This window comes from Ascaphus truei, chromosome 8 (assembly GCF_040206685.1).
Source record: "Ascaphus truei isolate aAscTru1 chromosome 8, aAscTru1.hap1, whole genome shotgun sequence".
Classification (NCBI taxonomy): Eukaryota; Metazoa; Chordata; class Amphibia; order Anura; family Ascaphidae; genus Ascaphus; species Ascaphus truei.
Genome location: NC_134490.1, coordinates 34,817,669 through 34,839,867, shown reverse-complemented (window position 1 = coordinate 34,839,867; position 22,199 = coordinate 34,817,669). Strand labels below are relative to the sequence as shown.

Below are 22,199 nucleotides of genomic sequence, written 5' to 3'. Positions count from 1 at the left end.
GGAGCAACATGGAGGAGAGAGGCTGGTAACTGCAGTACCTGGAAGATCATTGGGGAGCAGTACATAAATAAGGGATGAAGATGATATATATTAATAATATGTCAGTGTGCCAGTGTCACTACAGTATGTATGGGTCTGTCTCTGTGTCTGTCTGTGCCCGTGTGTTTGTGTGTGCCAGTGTATCTATGTGTGTGTCAGCATTTCTATGTCTCTGTGTCTGTCGGTGGGATTCTCACAGTCTGTCTTTGTTTGCAGGAGCCATAAAGACCCCTCCAGGCTGTAAAGTGTCCCCTCGAATCCCAATAGAGCCTGACGTCGAGTATGAGAACCCCGATCAGCAAACGACCTGGAGGAGATCCAGCGAAGGTAACACGTGTGTATGTATGTATGTATTCTGTATGTATGAAATGGAAGACTTCTACCATGAAATCAACCAATTTAACAACAACAGAAATAATCACCATAAGATTGTTATGGGAGATTTCAATGCAAAGATTGTTGCCCATCAGAACGAGGAAGCATCAGTTGGTAAGAATGGTTACGGTAACAGGAATGAAAATGGGGACAGATTGGTAGAATTTACAGAATGTGAAACTTTCTACATCATGAATTCACTCAAGAAGAATACAACTAGAAAATGGGCCTGGAATGGACCGAAGGAAATCAAGAAAGAAATGGACTTTCCTAACTAACAAGAAACACGTGATTGGAGACTGGACATTTCCTAACCATTTTGACAGAAGGCGTGATCAACGATTGGTTTGCTGCAGATTACATCTGAATGCGAAGTTGGAAAGAAAAACACTGAAGAAGTGATTCACTGAAGTAATCAATACGATCTACCACTCAGTTCAGGATTCGCAGATTACGAAAAAGCATTTGATTCTGTCTACACCTCTGGTCGTAGATGCATTAAGACTAAATGTTGAAGCATACATTGGTATTATTAAGAACATTTATGAGAATGCCACATCAACCATTAGATCACACGAAGATACATGCAAGATAAGAATCAGCACGGAGTGTGGCAGGGAGTCACCAAAGCTTTTCACTGCAACTTTTGAAGAATTGTTAAAGACGATAGATTGGGAAGAAAAAGGAATCAAAATCAATGGTGACTGAGTCACCTACTACAATATTTGCAGATGACATTGTTATTTTTGTCAAGTCCAGAAGACCTCCAGCAACAAGTTGGAGAACTCCGAAATAAGTATGTGGACCTCCATATGAATCTCAGCAAGACCAAAGTGATCAACAAATGTTAAGTCTGCAAAGATTGAAATAAATGGAATAGAAGTTGAAGGCTATGTCTACCTTGTCCGGCAAATAACAATGGGTGGGAACCTTTTGAATAAAATCAATAGGAGAAGGAAGATGGGACGGAGCGCATTCGGAAGTAACAGGACAATATTTCCAAGGAACCTTCCACTGTGCCACGAGAGGAACGTTTTCGACCAGTGTATCCTGTCTGTGCTCACGTATGGATGTGAAACGAGGCCCCTAAATGTGAAGACAATTCAGAAACTTCAGATAACGCAATGAATTATGGAGAGATGTATGATGGGTATTACCCGAAGAGACCGGAAAATGAATGGGTTCGAAACCAAACAAAAGTCTGTGACATCACAGTGGTGAAGAAATTAAAACTGCAGTGGACCAGACATATCGCAAGAAGAAATGACCATCGTTGGCCACAGATGGTACTCAACTTGATTCCAAGAGAGATTAAAAGACCAAGACGATGACCAAAAGTATGATGTTCGTGAAATCGGAAAATGTGTTGAAGCAACATGGAGAAGAGAGGCTTGTAACTGCGGTACGAAGAAGATTGTTTGGGAGGCCTTCATTATGCAGTGGGTCTGAAGATGAGATATATATATATATATACACACACACACACAACACTGTGTCAGTGACTATCTGTCAGTGTGTCGGTATCTGTGTGTGTGCCTGTCAAGTGTGTTTTGTATTTCTTTGTCTGGGGGGTCTGTGTCTACATCTGTTTCAGTCTGTCCATGGGTCAGTCTGTGTCACTCTTTGCCTGTATGTCAATGTGTCTGTGTCTCAGTATTTATTGTGTGTGTTAGTGTCTGCCTGTGTGTATCGGTGTCTCTCTCTGTCAGTGTCTCTTTCTGTCTGTGTGTGGCAGTGTGTATAGAGTATGTATGTTTGTGTGGCAGGGTGATATATTCTCTATGTCTGAGTGTTCCTGTTTCTATGTTTCCGTGTCTCAATGCTTGTGTCTGTCTGTGGGATTCTCAGTCTGTGTCTGGTTGCAGGTGCCACAAAGAACCCTCTAAACCGCAAAGTTTTCCCTCACCTCCCACTCCCACCTGAAGACGAGTATGAGACCCCTGATCAGCAAACGACCTGGAGTAGACCCAGCGAAGGTAACATATGGTGGTGTGTGTGTACGTTTAAAAGCGGTGTTTAAAACAACGAGCATTTGCTTAGGGGTTCCATGTAATAATGGATTTAGGCCAAAAGATGGCAGTGTGCTCATTTGCATGTCATTTCCCAGAATCCTTTGCTGTAGTGGAAGCACTGTATGCAAGGTGATAATGGCAAAAAGCAGGGTTGCAGAACTGTCTAAGACATGTGAATGTGCTCACAAGTAATGTTTTTATATGATTATATATATATATATATATATACACATACATACATACATACATATATACATGTAGAGGTATCTGTACCGTGTTAGCCGAGCTTCAATAATCAAAAATAAATAGACAATACCGTTAGAACGGTATCGTCTATTTATTTTTGAATATATATATATATATATATATATACTGTATATATATATAAACACATACACTTTTAAAATAAAGAACATTTATTTTATTCACATATGGACGTTTCACGTCTACTCTGGACTTCTATCAAAATACCAGAGTAGGATGGACAAGTTGATATGTGAATAAAATATATTATCTATATTTTTACTTTATTTAGACTAGTGACGGCCAGTAGACTTTGTTGATTTGACAAACACACTACCTTCTTCTCCCCCCCCCCCCCATCCCATCCCTCTACAAGCAGAGCCCTCTGTGCCTTTTTGTGCCCATTTTCCTTCATTTGTCCCTATTATGTTTCATTCTAGTTCATGTAACCAGTCATTAAAAAAAAGTTATGGGGACTTGTCCGATTCCTTTTCTGCGATAAACCCCGTGCTGTTTTTGATGCTGGTTTTGTGTCCGTTTTGCAGCTTACTGCCTCTCCCATTCCCCTTTTCTATCCTTATAGCCAATCTCAATCCCAGAAGACAAGCCCGGGAACCCCCCAACCAGGCAGCTCCCAAACCCAAAGGTAATGGGCCCGCAAATTATGGGAAATGGAAAGACCCCTCACCCAAAACATGACCCACATACTCCCCTTATCCCTCATGTGGCAGACTGTATCTCCTTCATCCCCCAAACACACCCAACATATGCCTGCCTAAAAGATCCCCCCTGCCCCCCACATCCAGGCGGCTCCCAAATCCAAAGGTAAGTTACACACAAATGCAGAGATGTAAAGACCACCCCATTCCCAAAATACCCCTCTACATATCCCCCCCCACTGAAACACAGCCTAAACCCTCCCATCCAAAAAACAGTCTCCACACCTCCGCCAGCCTTCAGGTGTTGGGTATGAAACACGTCACTCAGGAGCCATCTTTAAAACACCCATCACTGTAATCATTTTAAATGTATGACCCCTGCCTTACGTGGGGATAAGTGTCCATGCAGTGCCAAAGAGGCGGAGTGTAGGGAGAGCCCCCTGCACAGGCCCCCGCTGCAGGGGTCAGCACCCCTCAGATTGTTCTTTCGAGGTCCAGGGGTTAATGTTGTCTTATTTCTTATCCAGAAGCAGCCAGGGTGAGAATGGCAGCGCCCGCCGTACAATCTTCAGGTACCTGCGGATTCAGCTACCCAATGTTACCTTTTCAATGCCAGAGAAATTGTACCGCATCACTCTGCATGTTATTGTATTGCTGACCTCTGGCAGTGAAGGTGTTAAGCCCCCCCCCCCCCTGCAGAGCCTAACCCAGAGTATGGGAGAGGGGCAGTTAACTGCACCAAGGTTTTATACAATCTCATAATTCTCCTCCCCTTAATAACTGCCCCCCTCACATCTCATAACTCCCCTCCCCCACTCCCTAATAACTGCCCTGTCCCATACCATCTCATAACCCCCCACCCCCAATAACTGCCCTCTCCATCACCCAGTAATACTATAACTGCCCTGTCCCATGCCATCTCATAACCCACCTCCCCATCCCCTAATAATTGCCCCTTGTCTTTTTATTCTGAACAGTAACCCATTCCTCCCCTCTTCCCCCCCCCCCCCCCGCAGGTCTGAACGAGGAGCTGAGGAGGAAGCTGGAGCAACGGAGAGCACAGATCGAATGAGATTACCCCACCAAGGTCACACGAGCATAGACTAAACCTATCCCCAACCCCACCGGATTAGTTCTGAGACTTGAACTCCTCCAGGACACACATGCAGGACGACAGCTGTGTCAGGAGCAATGTACAGCTCGGCTGCATTATCTGTCCGCTCCTGGGCCCACTCTCTGGGCAGTATAACGCTCCCCAGCGTGGCCGTTACCCAACTCTGTACATGCCACTGTACATGCCACTGTCACTTCCATGAGCAGCACAATCCTCTCCTGTGCACGACAATTCTGTGAGGAGGAAGCGGATGCATGTGAGGGGGAGGGCAGTGTGGGGTGCAGGGGGGAGGAGGGCAGTGTGGGGTGCAGGGGGGCAGTGTGGGGTGCAGGGGGGAGGAGGGCAGTGTGGGGTACAGGGGGGCAGTGTGGGGTACCGGGGGGAGGGCAGTGTGGGGTGCAGGGGGGCAGTGTGGGGTGCAGGGGGGAGGAGGGCAGTGTGGGGTACAGGGGGGCAGTGTGGGGTGCAGGGGGGAGGAGGGTAGTGGACGGGAAGGGGCAATGTAACGTCATACAACCCCCCTTTTCTGATAGTGAAGAAGGCACCTGACACCTAAAACTAGTTTATTTTAAGGCCAAAAGCCACAGAGCGCTCAGGACCCCTCATACCCCCCCTGCTGAAATGTCTCTTTCTGGACCTGTTAATTCTGCCCCTGCAGGCCAGGCGGGATTCTCTGCAGAGCCGGAGCAATAGGGTGTAGAATAGGTGAAGGGGAACAATACTACAATCTTAGTCTCTTACATTCAAGTCTCTGGAGAGGATGCAGTTAATACTGGCAGGGAGACAATTGGCAGAAATATGAAGGGCAGTGCTAAAGGAAGGGGGGGGGGTCAGGAGGTGCAGGAGTGTGGAGGTCAGGTGAGGCTGGCAGTGGAGCTGCTTGTGGTACTGTTGCGTTTCTGTAGGCTCCTCACACAGGTCGGTACCTGCAGCCCCGTATACACAGTGAAACTGCCACACCAGACCTGGGAGGATGAGAACATCATGTTAAAGACACCACAAACTGTCACCCGCAGCCAGGAGCACTGCTGGTCCCCAGGGTGCCCCACTCTTAGAATGCTTCATTTTCTTATGTAATCACGAAGCACAAAAACCTGCACGGTGTATATAGCTCTATATAAAAATACCTGTGTGGTGTGTATATAGCTCGGTGTGAACAGACCTGTGTGGTGTATGCACAGCTGTTTGTACAGACCTGGGAGGTGTATATAGCACATTATGAAGACTTTGGGTGCCTCTCACCTCCCTCTCACACTCAGTGTCATAATTTCAGACCTTGCCGGGTATCAGCACTCTGTACCTCCGTGTATTTGCAGTCTGTTTCTCTCCCCGTCTCTCTGACACAGTCCTACATGTGCCTTGTACAGTTCCAGATTAAACACATACAAAAAAATACCACCCACTGTGTGTATCTCTGCCAACCCTGGGAAGAGCAGGGGGAGGAAGGGGGTTCCTACCATGAACGCTGGGAGAAGAGGCTGTGTGAACCTTGCTCTGAAGGTGTGCAGCATCTGCTTGTTGGTGGCATTATAGAAGGACAGGAAGCCTGAGGAAGAAACACATCACTCTGTCACTATCACCCTGCAAGGGGAGGAACAGACTCCATGGGGCATAGTCAAGGTCACCTCTGTATCACCCCGCAGTCAGATGCAGGTCTGTGTCCCCCAGTGGTTGGATGCAGGTCCCCGGTCCCCCCCCCCCCTGCTAAGTTCAGGTCCCTTCTGTCCCCCCTGCAGTTGAGTGCAAGTCTCCCCTGTGGCTGGGGGTCTCACCTTCCTGGTAGTTGCAATACACCCCGATTCTCTCTGGCACAGCTACGTCCAGCGTCCGCGCTTTGTTCCCGTGTTTCGCGGTGAATGTCACCTGCAGCCAATTGTTGAGGTGAAGACACCAGGAGGCCGAGGTCTTTCCCAACTGGTCAAACTTGCCAAGGCTGCGATATGTCACCCCCAGCGCAAAGGCCTTACTGTCACGGTCATAGCGCACCTCCCAGTAGCACTCCCCATCATCTATCAGGGTGTCCCCTGTGGACAGAGTGGCAGGTAAGAGACACCCTGATACAGTGACCCGCCCCCTGATACAGAGCTCTCTCCCTCTAGCCTCACCCAGGACAGTATAGGACTCTGCAGTGAATCGGTCTCTGCCTCCTCGAGGTGACGGAGTTCTCTTGGGAGACTGGACACACCTGCATTGGGAAGTGAGGGGGTCAGAAGTCGGTCTGCAGGATCAGAGGGTGTGTGTGGGGTGTCAGTGGTCAGCCTGAGGTTGTACATCCCAGAGGAGCAGGTTTGTATGAGCTGGGGTATTGTATTGTATGTCTTTATTTATATAGCGCCATTAATGTACATAGCGCTTCACAGTAGTAATACTGTACATGTGGTAATCGAATAAATAACCGATAATATAAATAACAGATCATGGGAATAAGTGCTTCAGACATAAAAGTAACATTAAAGAAGAGGAGTCCCTGCCCCGAGGAGCTTACAGTCTAATTGGTAGGTAGGGAGAACGTACAGAGACAGTAGGAGGGAGTTCTGGTAAGTGCGTCTGCAGGGGGCCAAGCTTTATGTATCATGTGTTCAGAATATCTACAGTGCTATTCATATGCTTCTAGTAGTTGTAAGTGGGTTGGTGAGGGTGCTGTGATTAAGGGAGGTGGGTTGTGCACCTGATGGGGGAGTTGTAAATAAGGGGAGGCTGTGAAGGGATTGTTTTGAGGGGGTGGAGGGTTTGCTGTAATGGGGGGAGGGGGGATTGCTGCGAGTATAATGGAGAAGTGGTAAGGTTGTACCTGGCAGGGGAGTTACACGGTGATGCTCCCCGCCCCCTCCCCTCCTTCTCTCGGCTCTTTACATCTTGCACCTTTCCTCCCATCGCGTCCCACTCGGCGCTCCCCTCTTCCACTCGCAAGTTCTGGTGGCAGCTTCCAGCGTCCAACCGGAACCAGAAGGCTGCGGGGGGACACAAAGGAGGTCACGATTGAGGGGCCCCGTACGCAATTCCCAGGGGCTTGTCCTCCCCCCTCCACCTGTGGCCCCGCCCTCCAGGCCGCAGTACCTGGTGTCTCTAGGGTGACGGGCTCCGAGAAGTCTCCGCTCACGGCTTTATTACACGCCCTGACCCGGAAGGTCATGTACTTCATGTCAAAGCGCTGACCTGGTGGGGAGGGGGTCAGGATTCAGAGAGGAGTCACCTGGATTAATAACTCTGCTCTCACACACAGGTAGCAGCTACAAGAGCACGAGCACCCAGGAATTGGGACATCTGAAATTCCCTTGGGGGGGGGGGGGGGGGTATATCATAATTGAGGTGCCTTATTATCCTGCACATGTAAGATACCAGCCTTAAATCCTCCTCCAATCCCCACTTCTATGCTCCACTACTTTCTCTTTCCTTCTCTTGTCTCAGGAAATTCCCCCTCCCTTTTACCCCGTCAATGTATACTTAGCTCTGTATGCCCTCTCCACTCCCCCCTCCTACCCCCCACCACTTCCCCTATCTTTCTCTCACCCATCAATGTATACACGGTCCCCTGTATCCACTCTCCCTCTCCCCACCTCCCCCTCCTCTCTCACCTGTCAGTGTATACTCTGTCCCCTGTATACCCTCGATCACCATCCAGGGCTGCTCCTCCTTGGCGCGGGGGGGTCCTGGGAAGTTGGTTTTTCGATGCTCTATGCTGTAATGATGGATCTTGCTGTCCTCCCCCTCGGGCATTTGCCACACCAGAGTCACACCGTTATCTGCCACCAGGCACTCAGAGGGGAGTATCTCTGGGGTGCTGGGGACTGAAGAGAGAGGGGAGGAGTGAGGGTGGAGAGTGAGGAGCGAGGTGGGTGGGGAAAGTGATGAGCGAGGGGGGGGAGTGATGAGCGAGGGGGGGGGGAGTGATGAGCGAGGGGGGGGGGGGAGTGATGAGCGAGGGGGGGGGAAGTGATGAGCGAGGGGGGGGGAAGTGATGAGCGAGGGGGGGGGAAGTGATGAGCGAGGGGGGGGGAAGTGATGAGCGAGGGGGGGGGAAGTGATGAGCGAGGGGGGGGGACGACGAGCGAGGGGGGGGACGACGAGCGAGGGGGGGACGACGAGCGAGGGGGGGACGACGAGCGAGGGGGGGACGACGAGCGAGGGGGGGGACGACGAGCGAGGGGGGGACGACGAGCGAGGGGGGGGACGACGAGCGAGGGGGGGGACGACGAGCGAGGGGGGGGACGACGAGCGAGGGGGGGGACGACGAGCGAGGGGGGGGACGACGAGCGAGGGGGGGGACGACGAGCGAGGGGGGGGACGACGAGCGAGGGGGGGGGACGACGAGCGAGGGGGGGGACGACGAGCGAGGGGGGGGACGACGAGCGAGGGGGGGGACGACGAGCGAGGGGGGGGACGACGAGCGAGGGGGGGGACGACGAGCGAGGGGGGGGACGACGAGCGAGGGGGGGGACGACGAGCGAGGGGGGGGACGACGAGCGAGGGGGGGGACGACGAGCGAGGGGGGGGACGACGAGCGAGGGGGGGGACGACGAGCGAGGGGGGGGACGACGAGCGAGGGGGGGGACGACGAGCGAGGGGGGGGACGACGAGCGAGGGGGGGGACGACGAGCGAGGGGGGGGACGACGAGCGAGGGGGGGGACGACGAGCGAGGGGGGGGACGACGAGCGAGGGGGGGGACGACGAGCGAGGGGGGGGACGACGAGCGAGGGGGGACACGAGCGAGGGGGGACACGAGCGAGGGGGGACACGAGCGAGGGGGGACACGAGCGAGGGGGGACACGAGCGAGGGGGGACACGAGCGAGGGGGGACACGAGCGAGGGGGGACACGAGCGAGGGGGGACACGAGCGAGGGGGGACACGAGCGAGGGGGGACACGAGCGAGGGGGGACACGAGCGAGGGGGGACACGAGCGAGGGGGGACACGAGCGAGGGGGGACACGAGCGAGGGGGGACGACGAGCGAGGGGGGACGACGAGCGAGGGGGGACGACGAGCGAGGGGGGACGACGAGCGAGGGGGGGGACGAGCGAGGGGGGGGACGAGCGAGGGGGGGGACGAGCGAGGGGGGGGACGAGCGAGGGGGGGGACGAGCGAGGGGGGGGACGAGCGAGGGGGGGGACGAGCGAGGGGGGGGACGAGCGAGGGGGGGGACGAGCGAGGGGGGGGACGAGCGAGGGGGGGGACGAGCGAGGGGGGGGACGAGCGAGGGGGGGGACGAGCGAGGGGGGGGACGAGCGAGGGGGGGGACGAGCGAGGGGGGGGACGAGCGAGGGGGGGGACGAGCGAGGGGGGGGACGAGCGAGGGGGGGGACGAGCGAGGGGGGGGACGAGCGAGGGGGGGGACGAGCGAGGGGGGGGACGAGCGAGGGGGGGGACGAGCGAGGGGGGGGACGAGCGAGGGGGGGGACGAGCGAGGGGGGGGACGAGCGAGGGGGGGGACGAGCGAGGGGGGGGACGAGCGAGGGGGGGGACGAGCGAGGGGGGGGACGAGCGAGGGGGGGGACGAGCGAGGGGGGGGACGAGCGAGGGGGGGGACGAGCGAGGGGGGGGACGAGCGAGGGGGGGGACGAGCGAGGGGGGGGACGAGCGAGGGGGGGGACGAGCGAGGGGGGGGACGAGCGAGGGGGGGGACGAGCGAGGGGGGGGACGAGCGAGGGGGGGGACGAGCGAGGGGGGGGACGAGCGAGGGGGGGACGAGCGAGGGGGGGGACGAGCGAGGGGGGGGACGAGCGAGGGGGGGGACGAGCGAGGGGGGGGACGAGCGAGGGGGGGGACGAGCGAGGGGGGGGACGAGCGAGGGGGGGGACGAGGGGGGGAAGGTGGGGAGCGAGGGGCGGGTGAGGGAGGGGATGAGCGAGGGGGGGAATGAGCGAGGGGGGGGGTGAGCGAGGGGGGGGATGAGCGAGGGGGGGGATGAGCGAGGGGGGGGATGAGCGAGTCGGGGGGGATGAGCGAGGGGGGGGATGAGCGAGTCGGGGGGGATGAGCGAGGGGGGGGATGAGCGAGGGGGGGGATGAGCGAGGGGGGGGATGAGCGAGGGGGGGGATGAGCGAGGGGGGGGATGAGCGAGGGGGGGGATGAGCGAGGGGGGGGATGAGCGAGGGGGGATGAGCGAGGGGGGGATGAGCGAGGGGGGGGAAGTGATGATGAGCGAGGGGGGGGGAAGTGACGATGAGCGAGGGGGGGGAAAGTGACGATGTGCGAGGGGGGGGGGAAGTGACGATGAGCGAGGGGGGGGAAGTGACGATGAGCGAGGGGGGGGAAAGTGACGAGCGAGGGGGGGTGAGCGAGGGGGGGGATGAGCGAGGGGGGGATGAGCGAGGGGGGGATGAGCGAGGGGGGGATGAGCGAGGGGGGGATGAGCGAGGGGGGGAAGGGCGAGGGGGGAAGGGCGAGGGGGGGGAAGAGCGAGGGGGGATGAGCGAGGGGGGGAAGAGCGAGGGGGGGAAGAGCGAGGGGGGGATGAGCGAGGGGGGGGAAGAGCGAGGGGGGAGGATGAGCGAGGAGGGGATGAGCGAGGGGGGATGAGCGGGGGGGATGAGCGGGGGGGGGATGAGTTAGAGGAGGAGTTGGCAAAAAAGTCACAGGGGGGAACACGCAGTCTCAGTGGGGGGGGGGAACGCGCAGTCTCAGTGGGGGGGGGGGACGCGTAGTCTCAGTGGGGGGGGGAACGCGCAGTCTCAGTGGGGGGGGAGGAACGCGCAGTCTCAGTGGGGGGGGAGGAACGCGCAGTCTAAGTGGGGGGGAGGGGAGGAACGCGCAGTCTCAGTGGGGGGGGGGGAACGCGCAGTCTCAGTGGGGGGGGGGGGGGGAACGCGCAGTCTCAGTGGGGGGGGGGGGGGAACGCGCAGTCTCAAGGGGCTGGAGGGAGTAAAACACACAGTTTGGGGGTTGTTACCAGGCAGGAAGCGCAGATTCTGTAGCAGACGTCGCTCTTGGGTGAAATCTACCATGAGGTGGCTCATATTGTCTGTCACTTTGGCTTTGAGGGACAGACGGAACGCGGGGGCCATCGTCACACTGTGAACCAGGGATATGGTCAGCCCACAGAGCCACAGTCACATTATCAGGGTAATGGTGGTTGGGGGGTAACAGAGAGCGGAGATCCCCAAAACCTACCCACCAATCCCAATACTCGCTATTAGAGAAAGGGAGTGAGAGCGCTGCAGAGAAGGGGAGAGAGAGTGAAAGACACACATACAGAGAGTGAAAGACACACATACAGACACACAAGGGGAGAGAGAGTGAAAGACACACATACAGAGAAGGGGAGAGACACACACACACACACACAAGGGGAGAGAGACACACACACACACAGAGAAGGGGAGAGACACACACACACACAGAGAAGGGGAGAGACACACACACACACAGAGAAGGGGAGAGACACACAAACACAGAGAAGGGGAGAGAGACACACACACACAGAGAAGGGGAGAGACACACACACACAGAGAAGGGGAGAGAGATACACACACACAGAGAAGGGGAGAGAGACACACACACAGAGAAGGGGAGAGACACACACACACAGAGAAGGGGAGAGACACACACACACAGAGAAGGGGAGAGAGACACACACACACAGAGAAGGGGAGAGACACACACACACAGAGAAGGGGAGAGACACACACACACAGAGAAGGGGAGAGACACACACACACAGAGAAGGGGAGAGACACACACACACAGAGAAGGGGAGAGACACACACACACAGAGAAGGGGAGAGACACACACACACACAGAAGGAGAGACACACACACACACAGAAGGGGAGAGACACACACACACACACACACACACACAGAGAAGGGGAGAGACACACACATACACAGAAGGGGAGAGACACACACACACAGAAGGGGAGAGACACACACACACACAGAGAAGGGGAAAGAGAGAGAGAGAGAGACAGAGAAGGGAAGAGAGACAGAGAAGGGGAGAGAAAGACACAAACACACACACAGAGAAGGGGAGAGAGAGAGGGAGAGAGACACACGCACAGAGAAGGGGGGGAGAGAGAGAGAGAAGCACACAGAGAAGGGGAGGGAGAGAGAGGCACACGGAGAAGGGGAGAGACACACAGAGAAGGGGAAAGAGGGAGAGAGAGAGACAGAGAAAGACACAAACACACACAGAGAAGGGGAGTGAGAGCGAGACGCACAGAGAAGGGGAGTGAGAGCGAGACACAGAGAAGGGGAGTGAGAGAGAAAAAGAGACACGATGCTGAGACAGAAAGGTTGTGTGGGAGATTAAGAAAGAGTGAGAGCGAGAGTATGAGAGATAGAGGAGAACAGAGAGGGAGGGAGAGAGCAAGAAAGAGAGGGTGGGAGACAGAGAGAGAGCGAGGAGGGGGATGAGGTAAAAACATGGACCTAAAGTGTTACATGAAGTGTTAGAGCCCCCACCCCACTGCCCCCTAGTTCTGTCACCCTATGCTAGGTTAGTGCTGTCTGGGAGGGGGCATGCAGAAGGGCAGAGCAGGAGGCTACTGTACCTATCCTTTATCTGCTTGGCAGCCTTTGAAGCAAGAGAGAGACAGACACAGAGAGAGAGAGGAGACTGTGAGACAGCTGATCACATGCACAGCATCAAAAGCCCAGCTCCTGTACCCTGCCACATGACACCAGGGGACACATATGTACATATACATACACGGGACAGGATATGTATGTACATATGCTTACATGTTATAGGACACATATGTACATATGCAATCACAGGACTGGACACGCATATATCTATATATATACATGGGACATCAAAAGCCCAGTCACATGACAGTGTGTATATGAGATATATAGATATATACACACACACACACGTCCAGCATCAAAAGCCCAGCTCCTATACCCAGCCATATGACATCAGTGGACAGGACACATATACACAGGATAGGACACATATACATCTACACAAATACCTGATAGGACATGTATACTGTACGTACATAGATAGGAATAGATAATGAGGCGGCTTCCCACAGCACTTGTGTGAATAACATCGCTGCTTTATTGAAGGATCGATGTTTAGCTCCCTACGTTAGGCTTTTAACGTTGTTCCTTCAATAATCCAGCACTATTATTCAGACAAGGCCACTGGAGCGCCGCCTCACTTAATGCCCCTGCGTGTGATCGTTGCTTACTGCCCCTGCATGGAAGCCTCACTGCCCCTGCGTGTGATCGTTGCTTACTGCCCCTGCATGGAAGCCTCGCTTACTGCCCCTGCATGGAAGCCTCGCTTACTGCCCCTGCATGGAAGCCTCACTTACTGCCCCTGCATGGAAGCCTCACTTACTGCCCCTGCATGGGAGTCTCACTGCCCCTGCATGGAAGCCTCGCTTACTGCCCCTGCGTGTGATCCTCGCTTACTGCCCCTGCATGGAAGCCTCACTGCCCCTGCGTGTGATCGTCGCTTACTGCCCCTGCATGGAAGCCTCACTTACTGCCCCTGCATGGAAGCCTCACTTACTGCCCCTGCATGGAAGCCTCACTTACTGCCCCTGCATGGAAGCCTCACTGCCCCTGTGTGTGATCGTCGCTTACTGCCCCTGCATGGAAGCCTCGCTTACTGCCCCTGCGTGTGATCGTCGCTTACTGCCCCTGCATGGAAGCCTCACTGCCCCTGCACGGAAGCCTCGCTTACTGCCCCTGCACGGGAGCCTCGCTTACTGCCCCTGCACGGGAGCCTCGCTTACTGCCCCTGCACGGGAGCCTCTCTTACTGCCCCTGCACGGGAGCCTCGCTTACTGCCCCTGCACGGAAGCCTCGCTTACTGCCCCTGCACGGGAGCCTCGCTTACTGCCCCTGCACGGGAGCCTCGCTTACTGCCCCTGCACGGGAGCCTCTCTTACTGCCCCTGCATGGGAGCCTTGCTTACTGCCCCTGCACGGGAGCCTCGCTTACTGCCCCTGCATGGAAGCCTCACTGCCCCTGCATGGAAGCCTCGCTTACTGCCCCTGCACGGGAGCCTCGCTTACTGCCCCTGCATGGAAGCCTCACTGCCCCTGCATGGAAGCCTCACTGCCCCTGCATGGAAGCCTCGCTTACTGCCCCTGCATGGGAGCCTCGCTTACTGCCCTTGCACGGGAGCCTCGCTTACTGCACCTGCATGGGAGCCTCGCTTACTGCCCCTGCATGGGAGCCTCGCTTACTGCCCCTGCATGGGAGCCTCGCTTACTGCCCTTGTGTGTGATCCTCATTCAATATGGAAGTATTGGAAGAAACTGTGTATGGTCCTATGTCCTATTTGTTTCATACATACATACATACACAGGAAAGGACACGTATATCGAAACACATACACAGGATAGGACAAGTATACATTCACGGACACACACACACACACACACACACACACACACACACACACACACACATGTACATTCATGTGTATAAAGATATGTGTGCACACGCACACACCTCTGTTTTTGAAGGTGTAAACCTTATGATCCATGAGCGGGATCAGGCTGACATGTGGCAGTGTTATTGGGGTTCATATAAATCAGATGGTTTTGTGAGATCCATTTCACTAAAATTTGGGAAATCCCCCAGTTTTTGGCAAACTTGAAGTGAAGAAACAGATTTTCTGCACACTTTGCTCCTGGAGAATTCTTCCGTTCACAAGTTCTTGCAATATTTCACATGTTAAATAAAAGCCCTGAGTGAGCGCAAGAAAGCGTTAGTGATTAGTGACTGCGCCATCTTTGTTTAGGACATTGTTCTACATGCGCAGCAGAAGACATATGTGGTGGCAACCTCTGGCTGCACCCAACCTGCAGTCAGTCGCCTGGTCAGTTGTCCCAGATCTCCCCCTTGTCAGTGGCCATATGTAAAGGAACTAAACTACGGGACAATTATGTGTCCCAACAAACCTTTCCAGGACAACGGGACAGTGTAATTAAATAAGGGCCAATTCCGTATATACGGGACGTCTGGCAACCCTATATACATTATAACCACCATGGGGCTCCAGAACTACAACTCCAAGCATCCCCTGCATCAGGTTGGCATGTGACCCGCACACCCCCCGGGGCTGGCACCTGGGAGAAGCCGTCTGCCTCGGATGCTGTCAGCGTGTGATTGGCTGTCTCCAGTAGCTCCTCCGAGCTCTCCAGTGCCTTAGTGCAGGCAGCCAGCTGATTCTGAGGAGAGAGATAAGCGAGGAACTGGCATGACTCAGTTGGCACATAGTTCCAACATAGCAGGTTTTGGTGGGCACCATGTAGGTTAGTTTCAGGCACTAGGCTGGCAGAGGAACAACAGGGGATCTCAGTGGGTACAGGATTAGCTGGCTGTATCAGAGGGTACAGGGTTGGCACAGGGTTATATGGACACAGGGATGGCTGTAGCTCTGGTCAGATGTACAGGGTGGGCGCTGCATTACCTGTCAGGGCACAGGGTCAGCATAGAGCAAGCAGACAGGCAAAGTGGGTACAGGGTTGGCATGGGACCCCTCACCTGCAGCTCATATGCTCGGCTGGCACGGTCCTGTTTTATCTTCATTAACATGCCCTCCTTGAGCTCGTCCAGCAAGCTGTACAGAGACTGAAACTCTGCCTCCAGCTCCCCCTGCACACGTGCCGAGTTCTCCTAACAGAGGAGGGCAGAGTTAAGGAAGGGGGTGAGGTTTTTTGTGGGTGCTGAGATGGGGTTCACTGGCAGGGCTGTGAAGGGGTACTGGTGGGGCAGGAAGGGGGCGTAATGTATGGGTCAGGAATAGGGTTCCCTTAGAGGACATGTATTTAGCATTCACAGGGGAGGATGTGGTGCAGGGATAGGGTTTAGGGAAGGGACAGGGTACATGGGGTTGGGTGTAGGGGTGGTGTGCCCTGTGTGATACCTCCACGTTCTGCAACATCTTCTTGACGCTGTAAATAAAGTTCTGGATCTCCTCGTTCTTCAGAGCCAGAGTGGTGATAATCTTCCGCAAATCGTCCTGAGGAGGTAGAGCGTGGGGCGTGAGTCTGCAGGGTGGGTGGACTGAGACCAAGGGGAAGGGCGTGAGACCATGGGGTGGGCATGACTAAGACCTGGAATGCGTCATCATCAGAAGAGAGTCCCACTCACTGGAGGGCAGTGTCACCCACTGAAAAACACTTCATTAATAATGGGAGCTGTTGAATAGAGCAGGAGGAGTTGTACACACGATATGCACACAAAGGCCATATACACACTGTACACACGAGCGCGCGGTAGCAATACATACTGCACACACACACAGGGCATATACATACAGTACACGTGTGCGCACCTGGCATATACCAACCAAACACGAGCACACACAGATGTACAGGGCATATAAACATACAATGTACATGAATGAAGGACAAATACTTAACATGTGTGCATTACACAAGTTATGCACACACAGGTATACACAGGGCAAATACACGTGCACAAGGCATATAAATACCATACGCACAAATATATATATATATATATTAATTAATTAATATATATATATATATTTGTGCGTATGGTATTTATATGCCTTGTGCACGTGTATTTGCCCTGTGTATACCTGTGTGTGCGTGTGTGTGTGTGTACAGAATATATACACATATATATATACACACACACACACACACACACACACACACACACACACACACACACACACACACACACACATATATATATACCCAAAACCTGGCACATTCTACATGCTCCCTAAAATTCACAAAGAGGGTAACCCTGGGCGCCCTATTATCTCTGGATCTGGCACACTTACCGAGAATATTTCTGGCTGGGTGGAGGGCATTCTAAAACCACTTGTCAGGAACACACCCAGCTATATCCAGGATACCACCGACCTGCTAAACAAACTGAATGCCATTGGCCCCCTCCCTACAGGAACACTACTAGCAACTATGGATGTAGAGTCACTTTATACAAACATCCCCCACGAGGATGGGATTTCAGCCTGCAGATACTTTCTGGGATCGCAGGAGCCACTCACAGAGACAGTGACTAAATGCATTGAATTTATTCTGACCCATAACTACTTCACATTTGGAAATGACACATACCTCCAGACAACCGGGACCGCTATGGGTACTCGGATGGCGCCACAGTATGCCAATCTGTTCTGCGCAAAACTAGAAAGTGACTTTCTGTCCACCTGTCACTTGAAACCCCTTACATACCTTCGCTACATCGATGACATCCTCCTGATTTGGACCTCTGGCGAACAGGACCTCCTACAGTTCTATGACAACTTCAATACTTTCCACCCGACCATCAACCTCAAACTCACCCATTCCCCGGATGAAGTACATTTTCTAGACACCACCATTACTATAAAGAACAACCAATTACAGACTTCTGTATACCGCAAACCTACAGACAGAGCCAGCTATTTGAGGGACAACAGCTTCCACCCGACACACACCAAACATGCAACCATCTACAGTCAAGCCATACGATACAACCGGATATGCTCCGACACAGCAGACAGAGACCAGCGGATTAAAGCCTTGAGATCAGACTTTATAAACCGTGGATATAACCACAGAATTGTAGACCAGCAAATTCACAAAGCCACCAGAATACCAAGAAGTGATCTCCTTGAATACAAACAGAAGGAGACAAGCGACAGGGTTCCTTTGGTGGTCACATATAACCCACACCTAGGAGCCCTACGCAAGATCGCCAGGAAACTACAACCCATCCTCCAGGAAGATACAAGACTGCAACAGGTCTTCCCTGAAGCACCCTTATTATCATACAGACAACCCCATAATCTCAAGAATATTATGGTGAGGAGTAAAGTATTCAGCAGTACAACTGAATGCGGGACAAAACCATGCCAGGACCCAAGATGCAAAACCTGCGCAATACTCTACACAGCGGACACAATACAAATACCACACAAGAATCGGGAATACAAAATCAGAGGAGGGTTCACCTGTTCCTCCAGCAATGTCGTGTACCTCATCATGTGCATGAAATGCCCAGGGGGCTGCTACTACATAGGTGAGACAGGACAGGGGCTAAACAAGAGAATGAACCTGCATCGCCACAGCATCACACGCGGAACAAGAGACAGTCCTGTTGGCGAACATTTCTCTGACTCTGGCCATAAGATGAACGATCTGAGGGTTGCCATACTCAAAGGTAATCTTAAAACCCCGAAAGAGAGACGGTTGCATGAATACAAATTTATGCAACTGTTCGGGACACTTAGCAGTGGCCTAAACAGAGATCGAAATTTTATGAGTCATTACTGACACTAGCGAACTCTCTTCCCATGAGCGCTAAAGGCCATGTCTGTACATACTGTGCTATATGTATGCACACACAGCTGTCTCTCACACATACTAATACTCCTTATTTTTCCATCCATATACAGTACACCAATAGGGACCACATAGTATCCACACACACTTTTAGTTGTGCTACAAACTCTCACATTTCCACACCATTTATATCCCTCTCACTCCACACACACCTTGTGTAGAGCACTGTTTATACTGTGGGCTCTCCATTCATTTTTATTCACACTGATACACATACACACTCTTTCTTCACTTGCTTTCAGTTACCCTTTGACACCTCTAGCCATAAAACACATCCACACCGGGGGAAGGACAAGCACAGATAACATTCCAAGAGACACTGTTTTTAAGTTATCCTTGCTTCATTCATTGTAACATCGCCGGAAGAAGAGATCAGTGTATCTCAAAAGCTCGCACAAATAAAAGCATTTCGTTAGCCACAGAACGGTATCATCTATTTATTTTTTGATTATTGAAGCTCGGCTAACACGGTACTGATACATATATATATATATATATACATACACACACACACACACACACACACACACACACACACACACATACATATATATATATATATATACATACATACATATACATATATATATATATATACATATATATATATATATATATATATATATATATATATACATACATACATATACATATATATATATATATATACATATATACATATATATATATATATATAACACACACATATACATACATACATACATACATATACACCACACACTAAGTTATGGTGGGACATGAGAATGTGCTCTTTTTATTTGCTAGCTATATATAACGCTTAAACAGGGTATATATTCATACCATACAAATGCCATACAACGTGAATGTACGTACATAGCATATATGTACCGTACAAGTATTAGCACATTGCATAGACGTACCAAAAATGCGCACACAGAGCATATACTGTACATAATGTGTGCTTGTGCACATATATGAAGACGAGCTCACGCAAACAAATCATTTACAAACCTTATATGTGGACCGGGCATATATGCACACACACACACACACACACACACACACACACACACACACACACACACACACACACACACACACACACACACACATCACAGTGCATATAGATACTGTGCACACAGTGCATATATATACTGTACACACACACGGTGGATATACATACTGTACACACACACACGGTGCATATACATACTGTACACACACACACAGTGCATATACATACTGTACACACACACACAGTGCATATACATACTGTACACACACACAGTGCATATACATACTGTACACACACAGTGCATTTACATACTGTACACACACACAGTGCATATACATACTGTACACACACACAGTGCATATACATACTGTACACACACACACACAGTGCATATACATACTGCACACACACACAGTGCATATACATACTGCGCGCACACACAGTGCATATACATACTGCACACACACACACACACACACACACACACACACACACACACACACACACACACACACACACTCTCTCTCTGTATATACACACTGTACACACAAAAAGCTCAGCCCCCCTGTCACCTTCGGCTGCCCCATGCTGGCGAGCTGCTCTCCGTAACACAGGTGGCACAGGTAACAGTCCGGTGCAGGTGTCAGTCACTGTCACACAGATGATGCTTCACAAAGCAGTAACCAGCCAGGGAGCAGCCGCAAGGCGCCGAACATGCGCGCGCCGAGGCACGCCGGTAGGTGTAGTCCGCACAGAAAAAGCCCATGCGCGTCATTCCCGAGGCATGCTGGGAGATGTAGTTCTGTCATGTCTGTGACAGGCGGCTCCAGGGCCCATTGTCCCTTATGCCAAGAAGCAACTAATTGTTCACATGCGTCAGAAAGAGAAGATAAGAGAGGACAACGGTGTCTGGGATCCTCATGTATCCTGTAACAAGAGATACCCCCACAATGGGAAAATATTTTTTCTGTAGGGAAAACTGTATATATGTGTGACCAGCACAAAATAAATTCCAGAAGCAATGAAGCAGAGTTCCCCAAGCGAGATACAAAGTACAGCGTTACTCACACGTTTCTTAATGCAGTGTCTACCATTTATTTACAAGGGCAATGGAGGGAGCTCTCCACTGCCCACCTGAATAAATGGAAGAAACTTGTGAGTATAGCTCTACTAAGTATCTTGCTTGGGGAACTCTGCTTCATTTGTTTTCTATATGAGATACCCCACACACATACTGTATCAAATACCCCCCAATTCTGTATCAGATACCCCCCACACACATACTATATCAAATACCCCCCAATTCTGTATCAGATACCCCCCACACACGTACTGTATCAAATACCCCCCAATTCTGTATCAGATACCCCCCACACACGTACTGTATCAGATACCCCCCAATTCTGTATCAGATACCCCCCACACACGTACTGTATCAGATACCCCCCAATTCTGTATCAGATACCCCCCACACACGTACTGTATCAGATACCCCCCAATTCTGTATCAGATACCCCCCCCCACACATACTGTATCAGATACCCCCCAATTCTGTATCAGATACCCCCCAATTCTGTATCAGATACCCCCCACACACATACTGTATCAAATACCCCCCAATTCTGTATCAGATATCCCCCACACACATACTGTATCAAATACCCCCCAATTCTGTATCAGATACCCCCACACACGTACTGTATCAAATACCCCCCAATTCTGTATCAGATACCCCCCACACACGTACTGTATCAAATACCCCCCAATTCTGTATCAGATACCCCCCACACACGTACTGTATCAAATACCCCCCAATTCTGTATCAGATACCCCCCACACACGTACTGTATCAAATACCCCCCAATTCTGTATCAGATACCCCCCACACACATACTGTATCAAATACCCCCCAATTCTGTATCAGATACCCCCCACACACGTACTGTATCAAATACCCCCCAATTCTGTATCAGATACCCCCCACACACGTACTGTATCAGATACCCCCCAATTCTGTATCAGATACCCCCCACACACGTACTGTATCAGATACCCCTCAATTCTGTATCAGATACCCCCCACACACGTACTGTATCGGATACCCCCCAATTCTGTATCAGATACCCCCCACACACGTACTGTATCAGATACCCCCCACACACGTACTGTATCAGATACCCCCCAATTCTGTATCAGATACCCCCCACACACGTACTGTATCAAATACCCCCCAATTCTGTATCAGATACCCCCCACACACATACTGTATCAAATACCCCCCAATTCTGTATCAGATACCCCCCACACACATACTGTATCAGATACCGAACACACGTCCTTTATGAGATACCCCACACATACACATGTCCTGTATGATATAACCAGCCACATTGACATCCTGTATGAGATAACCCCTAAACACACGTTCTGTATGAGATACAGATCTGTAAAACATACAGGATACCTGC

General features: G+C 52.1%; 2 protein-coding genes across 10 annotated transcripts in view; one reads left to right on the top strand and one right to left on the bottom strand.

Moving 5' to 3' along the window:
- The window catches only part of STAP2 (signal transducing adaptor family member 2), a 45,707-nt gene extending 40,990 nt beyond the window's left edge, over positions 1-4,717 (top strand). For 4 of the 6 annotated variants that reach the window (XM_075611367.1, XM_075611371.1, XM_075611365.1 and 1 more), the window contains 5 exons: positions 256-366; positions 2,280-2,390; positions 3,253-3,315; positions 3,856-3,900; positions 4,345-4,717. In XM_075611367.1, the coding sequence (XP_075467482.1) occupies positions 256-366; positions 2,280-2,390; positions 3,253-3,315; positions 3,856-3,900; positions 4,345-4,400 (386 nt within the window). In that variant the 3' untranslated portion in view covers positions 4,401-4,717. The remainder of the gene's footprint in view (positions 1-255; positions 367-2,279; positions 2,391-3,252; positions 3,316-3,855; positions 3,901-4,344) is intronic. The other 2 variants (XM_075611370.1, XM_075611369.1) reach the window with 2 other exon arrangements.
- Positions 4,718-4,988: 271 nt separating this feature from the next.
- On the bottom strand, positions 4,989-20,472 carry FSD1 (fibronectin type III and SPRY domain containing 1). 4 transcript variants are annotated; one of them, XM_075611353.1, is made up of 13 exons: positions 20,304-20,472; positions 16,277-16,372; positions 15,895-16,026; positions 15,477-15,578; positions 12,933-12,955; positions 11,330-11,451; positions 8,018-8,230; positions 7,500-7,598; positions 7,234-7,393; positions 6,548-6,627; positions 6,215-6,466; positions 5,900-5,988; positions 4,989-5,407 (listed from the first exon to the last, which is right to left on the bottom strand). In XM_075611353.1, the coding sequence occupies exons 1-13, from the start codon at positions 20,316-20,318 to the stop codon at positions 5,297-5,299; spliced, it is 1,494 nt and encodes a 497-aa protein (XP_075467468.1). In that variant the 5' UTR covers positions 20,319-20,472; the 3' UTR covers positions 4,989-5,296. The 4 variants fall into 4 exon arrangements, with proteins under 4 accessions (XP_075467468.1, XP_075467469.1, XP_075467470.1 ...); XM_075611354.1 differs by having other exon boundaries at positions 16,277-16,532; positions 20,304-20,467; XM_075611355.1 differs by having other exon boundaries at positions 16,277-16,522; positions 20,304-20,467.
- Positions 20,473-22,199: the final 1,727 nt, after the last annotated feature.